Consider the following 10,704-nt stretch of genomic DNA (forward strand, 5'->3'; position numbering starts at 1 on the left):
CCGCGCTACGTCAACGTGCTCACGTCGCTCCGTGGAAATTATGTCACTTCCTCATGTTATCCCGGAAGCCGGTGCCATGTTGTGATTTTTGACGAAAAACTAAAAAATCATCACGGGCGAAGTTCAGAAAAGTGGGACAGAGCACATTTCGGGGTGAGAATGGAGGTAAGAACGAAAGTATAAAGTTTTCAGTGGGGAATCACTTGTGTGGTCGGCATATCCAACCCTGTACAGGTTGGATCGCACAAGTGTCAACAATATTTGGTTTTCAAACACACAACAATGAATACACGCTCAGAAAGCCTGACATCATTCAGACCTAGCAAGCTAACTAGCCAACTCTTTCCTAGTTTGTCAGCATTGAGTAGAGAGCTTTAACCTCTGTTTTCTAAAAGTCCCTGAAGATTGAGATTAACTAACTACCTTATATGATCTTTGTGAGGAAGCTTGCTAGTAAACAGCAAGAAGGTGACAACAGGAAAATCATTTCCTCTGCCACTCTATTCGAGTTGTCTCTAAAATTAACGCGTGGCAATTGCTGTTTTTCTATGTTATTCTTGACAGTGGGATTTTCCAAAGATGTGAAAGGCAGTTAGTAGTGGTTGTTGTAACATTTCTTTTAGGTTTTGTCCAGAGAATAAACGGTTAAAGCCTTTAATTTGGCGTGGTCTTTACTAGGCCATTGGGATAAACCATTTGAGAAAAGTGGGAGGGAGTGAAAATCCATGTTGGATATCAGATGTTTATTTAATTCAATAATGTATTGGTTTATTTGTCATAATTGAGCCATATGTGCATTTTTAAAAAGTACATCGATTGTTACATGATGACAAACCGCTTTGAAATAAACTGTTTGTAAGCAAAATTCCGATATCCCAGACACCCTCCCACACTGACACCCGCCCCCAAGATTATGGCGATTCAATTCCAAATCCACAATTCTGGTTCCATTGATCAGCCTTGCTCGAACGCAGAGCAGCGGTGAGAAAGAACCGGACGAGCTAAATTCTTAAATGCATCAAGACAAGTCAAACTACGGTCATTTTCGGGATTCCATATATCGTATAATTTTAGCCTTATGCTTGTTTGTGAGGTGAAGATAGTTTGAGTTTGTTCTAGTGTAGTAATTTAGGTGTATAAATATAGCTAGCACAGGATTCGGTACCACCGCCTTGCGTCAGCATAGTAGGATAGCCACGCTAGCTAGTAACTAGACGGGTTATTTTTGGTATGAGTGACCCGAGCTCTGGCGTGCACTGAGAGAATTATTTCGCCATATGCATAGCAAACGTCCGCTTCGTTTTATACCTTGAAGTCGCTATGAATCCTACATATTTCATGACAGAAATCTGAAGTCTGGGCTGTAGCCATTTTTGATTTATTCTTCATTGTTTGTACATTTCGTGATACTAAAACAGTCAGTGAGTGGTACAGTAGTTTTCGTTTATAGATTTGTTCCGCACTTCATCCAATTGCATTGATTGAATGTCATACGAAGCGCCCTTAGAAAATGGACCTGAATTTTTACTCTGATCTAATGGATGGGACTGGGCAACACGGAGATCCAGAATTCCTGGACCCGGGGTCTTTCAATGGATTTGACAATAAGGTGACCGACAACAAGAGCTGTGTGTGTGTGTGTGTGTGTGTCTGCGCGCGTGCGCGAGCTCTATGGCGACATCTATGACCCCCACAAACACTCAGAAGTCTTATAACTGCATATTAGGGCTTGGTTGAATATGTGGTAGCTACAACACACGTGTAATGTATTGGCTGATATGGCGAGGTGAGCTGTGGTCATTGGGATGTTTACTATGTGAAAAGTATGCCTAGCTGTGTGTGTGGTTGTTGTAAGGTTTGATGAGGTGTTGTTGATGCTATGCATGATGTCATTGACTTTATAAACATGATGATGATGCTGCTCATTGTTATGTGGTGATGATGGTTTGACCCATGTGTGTGTGCTCTGTGTTTCAGTTCCCTGGAGGCAGTGACAACTTCCTGACCATCAGCGGGGCAAGCCATCCGTTCCTCTCCTCCTCTGAGGTAGCTACTCAAACCTTCCACTTCACTCTCTTTTCTAAACATGCTTTCCCTCTCTTTTTCCTCTCCCCTATCCTGTTTCTCTGTCTACAAATCCTCAAACAATCTGCAGTTATTCACACACCACTAACATACAGTATAGCAGGTGAGGACGTCTCATACTTGACATCGTTTCATACTTACAATGGCATACTTCTCCCCGCCCTCTACTGTCTCCTCTCCACCCCTTTCTTCCTTACCATCTCCCCCCATCCCTTACCCTCTCTTCTCCCCCTTCTCATTCCTCTCCATTCTATCCCTCCCCTCAACAGACATTCCACACCCCCAGCCTGGGCGATGAGGAGTTTGAGATCCCCCCCATCTCCCTGGATCCGGACCAGGCCCTCACTGTGTCTGATGTAGTGGCCCACTTCGGAGAGCTCTCGGACGGGGAGCGCGGTGGCCTGTCCACCCCCGGGAATGCGGTGGTGGGGGGAGACGACCCGTCCTTCGCCATGACCTTTGTCAACACACATTCGGGGTCACAGGGGCTGGAACACCATCTTAGTCTGGGGGTCATCAGTCAACCTGGTGGAGGAGGGGCCATGCTGGGGTCTGCTCTGGGGATGGTGAGAACCATAGAGATCATTTAAATTAATAAATATTATCTGACCAATATGGCCGTCCTGTAGTCACGTTGCCCGGAATGCCAATCACCATTCTAGTGTTTTATTTAATTCTGTGAGGACTACAATATTTTATTTAGCTCGTAATACTCAGCCCTTGTCTGTTTATGAACCCCACATCTTTTCCAGGATCTTGGACACCCCATTGGTTCCCAGTTCAGCAGCTCCTCCCCAATGACCATAGACGTCCCGCTGAATGACATGGGCCACGGCCTGTTGGGTCACAATCAGCTGACCACCATGGACCAATCAGAGTTCAGCGCACAGCTGGGGCTCAGCCTGGGGGGCGGGGCCATCCTGGCGTGCTCGCAGTCGCCTGACCAACCACTATCGGCCGCTGCTTCACCCGTTGGTTCACTACAGGATGACGACATGGACGACTTCAGACGGGTCAGTCCTATTGGTCAATCTTTCTGTCATGTCTGTCTATTGGTGGATTAGTCTCTGTCGGTCTTGTTTGTTCGTCTTTCTGTTGTAATGCAATTCTCAATGTTGTGTTTACAGTGCATTTAGAAAGTATTCAGACCCCTTGACTTTTTCCACATTGTTACATTACAGCCTTATTCTAAAATGTATCAAATATTTTTTTTCCCTCATCAATCTGCACACACGATCCCATAATGACATTTCAGCAAAAACAGGTTTTTAGAAATTTAGCAACAGTATTCAAAATAAAAAATATATTATATTTACGTAAGTATTCAGACCCTTTACTCAGTACTTTGTTGAAGCACCTTTGGCAGCGATGACAGCCTCAAGTCTTCTTGTGTATGACTCTACAAGCTTGGCACACCTGTATTTGGGGAGTTTCTTCCATTCTTCTCTGCAGATCCTCTCAAGCTCTGTCAGGTTGGATGGGGATCGTCGCTGCACAGCTATTTTCAGGTCTCTCCATAGATGTTTGATCGAGTTCATGTCCGGGCTCTGGCTGGGTCACTCGAGGACATTCAGAGACTTGTCCCAAAGCCACTCCTGCATTGTCTTGGCTGTGTGCTTAGGGTCGTTGTGCTGTTGGAATGTGAACCTTCGCCCCAGTCTGAGGTCCTAAGCAGGTTTTCATCAAGGAACTTTCTGTACTTTTCTCCGTTCATCTTTCCCTTGATCCTGAATAGTCTCCCTGTCGCTGAAAAACATATTGACAGCATGATGCTGCCACCACCATGCTTCGCTGTAGGGAAGGTGCCGGGTTTCCTCCAGGCGTGATGCTGCCACCACCATGCTTCGCTGTAGGGATGGTGCCGGGTTTCCTCCAGACATGATGCTGGCACCACCATGCTTCGCTGTAGGGATGGTGCCGGGTTTCCTCCAGGCGCGATGCTTGGCATTCAGGCTAAAACGTTCAATCTTCGTTTCATCAGACCAGACAATCTTGTTTCTCATGGTCAGAGTCCTTCAAGTGCCTTTTGGCAAACTCCAAGCGGGCTGTCATGTGCCTTTTACTGAGGAGTGGTTTCTATCTGGCCACTCTACCGTAAAGGCCTGATTGGTTGAGTGCTGCAGAGATGGTTGTCCTTCTGGAAGGTTCTCCCATCTCCACAGAGGAAGTCTGGAGCTCTGTCAGTGACCATCAGGTTCTTGGTCACCTCCCTAACCAAGGCCCTTCTCCCTCGGTTGCTCAGTTTAGCCGGGCGGCCAGCTGTAATAAGTCTTGGTGGTTCCATACTTCTTCCATTTAAGAATGATGGAGGCCACTGTGTTCTTGGGGACCTTCAGTGCTACAGAAATGTTGTTGGTACCCTTGCCAAGTTCTGTGCCTCGTCACAATCCTGTCTTGGAGCTCTACAGACAATTCCTTCGACCTCATGGCTTGGTTTTGGCTCTGACATGCACTGTCAACTGTGGGACCTTTTTATATAGACAGGTGTGTGCCTTTTCTAAATCATGTCCAATCAATTGAATTTACGACAGGTGGACTCCAATCAAGTTGTAGAACCCTCTCAAGGATGATCAAGGGAAACAGGATGCACCTGAGCTCAATTCCAAGTCTCATAGAAAAAGGATCTGAATACTTATGTAAATAAGGTATTTCTGTTTTTTTATTTCTAATAAATTTGCAAACATTTCTAAAAACCTGTTTTCGCTTTGTCATTATGGGGTACTGTGTGTATATTGTTGAGGACATTATTTATTTAATCCATTTTAGAATATGGCTGTAACGTAACAAAATGTGGAAAGGGGGAGGGCTCTGAATGCACTCTATATTCAAGTACTTTGATCAATGTATGGGAAACTGTTTTTCTGTTTTCTCTCTGTATTTCTCGTCTCTCTCTCCCCATCTCTCTCGCCTATTCTAATTCAGCAGAGCGTGTTGGTGGAGTCCCCTGTCTCTCTCAGCGTCATCTCCCTCGATCCCTCTCTCTCCGATTCCCCCATACCTTCCTCCGCTCCGTCCTTCAGCACCCCTCCTACCCTCGTCCGGAGAGGGGGAGCGGTCGGAGGAGGAGGAGGGAAGAAAGGGAAGAGGAGGAAAGATCCCAACGAGCCCCAGAAGCCAGTGTCGGCCTACGCTCTGTTCTTCAGGGACACACAGGCAGCCATTAAGGGACAGAACCCTAACGCCACCTTCGGAGAGGTGTCCAAGATAGTGGCCTCCATGTGGGAAAGTTTGGGGGAGGAGCAGAAACAGGTACACATTCACGTGCAAACGAACACACGCATGCAGACATTCAAACACACATGTTCACATTCACTATACAAGAACATATGTAGATATGAGTAATGTATACTGAACAAAAATATAAACGCATCATGTAAAGTGTCGGTTTCATGAGCTGAAATAAAATATCCCAGAATTGTTCCATACGGACAAAAAGCTTATTTCTCTAAAGTTTTGTGCACAAATTAGTTTACGCATGTTAGTGAGCATTTCTATGCTATAATCCATACACCTGACAGGTGTGGCATATCAAGAAGCTGATTAAACGGCATGATCATTACACAGGTGCACCTTGTGCTGTGGACAATAAAAGGCCAGTCTAACATGTGCAGTTTTGTCACACAACACAATGCCAATGATGTCTGAAGTTTTGAGGGAGCGTGCAATTGGCAAGCTGACTGCAGGAATGTCCACCAGAGCTGTTGCAAGAGAATTTAATGTTATTTTCTCTACTATGTGCCGACTCCAAAGTGATTTTAGAGAATTTGGCAGTACGTCCAACCGGCCTCACAACCGCACACAACTTGTAACCATGCCAGCCCAGGACCTCCACATCCAGCTTCTTCACCTGCACAAACTGTCAGACCCACTCAGGGAAGCTAATCTGCGTGCTCGTCGTCCTCACGACAAAGCTTATTCCCCCTAAGGAGACTGAAAAGATTTGGCATGGGTCCTCAGATCCTCAAAAGGTTCTACAGCTGCTCCATCAAGAGCATCCTGACTGGTTGCATCACTGCCTGGTATGGCAACTGCTCGGCCTCTGACCACAAGGTACGGCCCAGTACATCGCTGGGGCCAAGCTTCCTGCCACCCAGGACCTCTATACCAGGCGGTGTCAGAGGAAGGCCTTAAAAATTGTCAGACTCCAGCCACCCTAGTTATAGACTGTTCTATCTTCTACCGCACGGCAAGCGGTACCTGAGTGCCAAGTCTAGGTCCAAAAGGCTTAACAGCTTCTAACCCCAAGCCATAAGACTCCTGAACATCTAATCAAATGGCTACCCAGACTATTCTCATTGTCCCCCCATCCCCTTTTTATCCTGTTGCTACTTTGTTTATTATCTATGCATAGTCATTTTAACTCTACCTACATGTACATATTACCTCGACTAACCTGTGCCCCCGCACACTGTATATAGCCTCGGTATTGTTATTTTACTGCTGCGCTTTAATTATGATTATTTAAGAGAATTTACTCATTTATTTTTACTTAACACTTATTTTTCTTAACTGCATTGTTGTTAAGGGCTTGTAAGCATTTCACTGTAAGGTCTACACCTGTTGTATTCGGGGTATTATTATTTATATTATTTCAATTGACTTTTTGAACTGTAACTCAGTTAAAATCTTAAAAGTTGTTGCATGTTGCATTTATTTTTGTTCAGTGTAATATCATCGGGTTCACACATTCTCTCATGATATCCCTGTATGTATTCTTCTCAGGTGTACAAGAGGAAGACTGAGGCAGCTAAGACAGGGGATCTCAAGGCTCTGGCAGCCTACAGAGATGATCAACTTCCTGAGGTGAGACAAGACTAGTGTTCCTAGAGAATGATATTCAGTTGTACTGTGTGTGTGCTTAGGTTTATTACGATGGCCAGTCTTTGTCAACGGGGTGCAGGTAGCCTAGCGGTTTAGAGCATTGGGCCAGTAAACGCTGGTTCAAATCCTGAGCCATCTAGGTGAAAAAACTGTTGATGTACTGTTGAGCAAGGCACTTAACCCTAATTGCTCCTTTAAGTCGCTCTGGATAAAAGCATCTGTTAAATTAATCAAATGTAATGTGTAAACTAAATGTCCACTTTTACCTCTACCCCTCTAACTTCAAACTCCTTTCTCCTCCTTTCTCCCAGCCAACCATAGAGCTTCTGGACACTGCTCTGTCACCTCCCTCTCCTCCTTCCCCCGCCCTTCTCCCCACCCACGTCGCCCCCCATCCCCGCTCCACTCGTTCCTCCACCCCCCACCTGGCCCCTGAGGAGAACACCATTACCAACATCTGCACCTCCAACATCATCCTAACAGGTGGAGATCTCCCTCAAGTCACCACCCGTTCCCGTACAGGGGCGCACAAACCGCCCGCCCCGGCCCCCAGCCCCCCCACCGTTACCAAAATCATCATCAAGCAACAGAAGTCTCCCTCAGGGGTGACTGTGGTGTCTAGTAGTACGGTATTGTCGTCCCGTCAACCACCGCCACTCCAACAGATGCAAAACACCCCTCCGCCCCCCCGTCTCCAGCAGATGGTACATGCCCAGGCCCCTCCGCCACTGCAGGCCAAACCAAGAGGCGGGGGTGCCGGTGGTGCCACAGCACCACCCCCCCTGCAGATAAAAATGGTCCATCCCTCAGATTTGGACTCTCCGATTATCGTGACTGCTGCAGGGGGGTTAGCTGCGTCGGGTGGGTTCAATCCGAACTCGGGGAAGGTGGTACAGTCCTCTGCCATAGTAATGGCCTGTTCAACGGAGGCTGAGGACGGGGCTGAAGGAGAGGAAGGGGTAAGATGCTTCCTAGATATGGTGATGTCATAATATATGCTTGGTAACATACCTGATAATTCTATAAATCTGATATTTGCCACTCAACCCTCCCCCATCTTAGATGCAGGTGGAGTTGAATGTGTCTTCAGGGCCAGTTGTGACCCAGGCCTCCAGCCCTAACCTGTGTGTCAGAGCCGGCTGCACCAACCCAGCTGTCGAGAACAAGGACTGGGACAGGGAGTACTGCAGCAACGAGTGTGTGGCCACACACTGCAGGTACGGACGGATGTATACGTACACACACACACACACACTGACATTACCACGTGAAACGCTTGGAAGTCAAGATAGATCATGTTCTTCCCAAAGAATGGAAAATGTCGATAAACAAAATTTCTGCTCCCAATTGTGATTTTAAAAATTGGTGTTGATCTATTGACGATCTCTATAGGGATGTCTTCATGGCCTGGTGTGCGATCCGAGGGCAGAACTCCACCTCCGTCACGTAAGGAATGGACAGAAGGAGTGAGAGAAGATTATCATGATATAGACATGATAGAGGGAGGACTAGGAAGGAGAGAAGAGGAGTGTGGACTGAACAATGGACATGGTGGAGGAAGGAGAGAAAGGAGAATAGATTTGGCTTTTATTCACAGCAGACTTTGTCCTCTTAAGAAGAATCAAGTGGAAGACCAATACTCCTGTGATGTTAAATTATGAAGTTTAAATAATGAGAGTATTTTATATGAAATGTTTTTAATCATTTTAAGATGTTGGTAAAAAGTAATATAACACTGCAGGGTACTATTGGGATGTCTTGCATTTCATAGCTTGGATGTTAGAGTTGGATAAAGGGTAAGATCAGGAGTTTCTTTTTCCTGATCACGTGACACAAGGAAAAACTTAGCCACAATGACCATATTCTTCTTGGCTAGGTCACGTGATCAGCAGAAACTCCTGTTCCTATCCATCAGCCAATGAGAAGGCATGTTTATTTCACATGTGCGTCCTCTCGTCCGACTTCCGTTGAAACGGAGATCACGGTATCAATGTTATCCATGTTATCAATGTTGCCTGCGACTTAAAATCAGTCTCACTCTCAGCCCTAGTGGGAAATCCCCTTCAGTCTAATCGTTTAGACTGTTGGTTTCCCAAGCAGACCTGGTTTCAGATCCCACCGTGACATACAAACCTCTGGGCTGCGTTCAGGAGTGTGAAAAATTCAGAACGTTGCTGATAGACTGGCCATGTATTGAATTGACATGATTCCTTTCTCTAGAACATGACAGAGAAGCATGTCTGTTTACATGTTGTATTTCTATCAGAACGGTTGTTCCACACTGAACATGATTGCCATTGAATGGGAAGGTTTCACGTATGCATATTACGAACATTCAGGATTACAGTTTGTTTTTGAAAAACCATCATGTTGGTGAAATAAAACTGTAGGAAAAATATATTTGAAAGAAAATACATAGTCATTTAAGTAACGCACAAAACAACACTAAACCAGCTTTTATTTTGACACTACATGACCAAAAGCATGTGGACACCTGCTCGTCGAACATCTCATTCCAAAATCATGTGCATTAATACCCTTGCTGCTAATGTGGGAACATGGCTGCGGTGACTTGCAGCCACAAGTCGTTCAAATTCCTCCAAACGATGTTCGTTGGGGTTGAGGTCAGGGCTCTGTGCAGGCCAGTCATGTTCTTACATACCGATCTCGACAAACCATTTCTGTATGGACCTCGCTTTGTGCACGGGGGTCTTGTCATTCTGAAACAGGTAAGGGCCTTCCCCAAACTGTTGCCACAAAGTTGGAAGCACAGAATCTTCTAGAACGTCACTGTATGCTGTAGTGTTAAGATTTCCCTTCACTGGAACTAAGGGGCCTAGCCCGAATCATGAAAAACAGCCCCAGGCAATTATTCCTCATCCACCAAACTTTACAGTTGCCACTGCATTCGGCCAGGTAGTGTCCTCCTGGCATCCGCCAAACCCAGATTCATCTGTCGGACTGCCAGGTGAAGCATGATTCATCATTCCAGAGAGTGTTTCCACTGCTCCAGAGTGCAATGGTGGCAAGCTTTCCACCACTCCAGTCAACGCTTGGCATTGCACTTGGTGATCTTAGGCTTGTGTGCGGCTGCTCGGCCTTGGAAACCCATTTCATGAAGCTCCCGACAAACAGTAATGTGCTGACGTTGCTTCCAGCGGCTGTTTGGGACTTGGTAGTGAGTGTTGCAACCGAGAACATACCATTTTTACACGTTACATGCTTCAGCACTCTGGGGTCCCGTTCTGTGAGCTTGTGTGGCCTACCACTTCGCGGCTGAGTCGTTGTTGCTCCTATACGTTTCCACTTCACGATAACAGCACTTACAGTTGACCGGGGCAGCTCTAGCAGGGCAGAAATTTGACTTACTGACTTTTTGGAAAGGTGGCATCCTATGACGGTGCCACGTTGAAAGTCACTGAGCTCTTCAGTAAGGCCATTCTACTGCCAATGTTTGTTTATAGAGATTGCATGGCTGTCAGCATTGGGTGTGGCTGAAATAGCCAAACCCAGTAATTGTAAAGTGGTGTCCACATACTTTTGTAGGTATATATGGTGTGTTTCTGGAGAGGAAAGGGAGAATATATATTTTTTAAATGTTTTAGTGTCTCGGAGTAGGAATGCTGATTTAGGATCAGGTCCCCCATATGTGATCGTGTTAATTTGGATCTAAAAGGCTGAACTAATCCTAGATCAGCACTTCTACTCAGATGCTTTATGAAGACGGCAAATGAAGAAATTAGTATTTTAACCATTGAAATGCAATTACGAGAAAGGACATCCCCATTCACTAGTGTA

General features: G+C 45.8%; 1 protein-coding gene across 4 annotated transcripts; it reads left to right on the forward strand.

The window, feature by feature from the left end:
- The first annotated feature begins 27 nt into the window (after positions 1 to 27).
- On the forward strand, positions 28 to 9,306 carry LOC110531498 (TOX high mobility group box family member 4-B). Of its 4 annotated transcripts, none has more exons than XM_021614706.3 (9): positions 28 to 165; positions 1,978 to 2,046; positions 2,355 to 2,651; positions 2,838 to 3,098; positions 5,008 to 5,334; positions 6,808 to 6,888; positions 7,218 to 7,865; positions 7,969 to 8,123; positions 8,299 to 9,306. In XM_021614706.3, exons 1-9 carry the CDS (start codon positions 160 to 162, stop codon positions 8,354 to 8,356), a joined length of 1,902 nt encoding a protein of 633 aa, XP_021470381.2. In that variant the 5' UTR covers positions 28 to 159; the 3' UTR covers positions 8,357 to 9,306. The 4 variants fall into 4 exon arrangements, with proteins under 4 accessions (XP_021470381.2, XP_090039718.1, XP_021470380.2 ...); XM_090183592.1 differs by having other exon boundaries at positions 5,011 to 5,334; XM_021614705.3 differs by lacking the exon at positions 28 to 165 and adding an exon at positions 892 to 1,609 and having other exon boundaries at positions 5,011 to 5,334.
- Positions 9,307 to 10,704: the final 1,398 nt, after the last annotated feature.

The sequence above is a fragment of the Oncorhynchus mykiss genome, chromosome 9, assembly GCF_057628025.1.
Source record: "Oncorhynchus mykiss isolate SJ-2025 chromosome 9, ASM5762802v1, whole genome shotgun sequence".
Taxonomy (NCBI): Eukaryota; Metazoa; Chordata; class Actinopteri; order Salmoniformes; family Salmonidae; genus Oncorhynchus; species Oncorhynchus mykiss.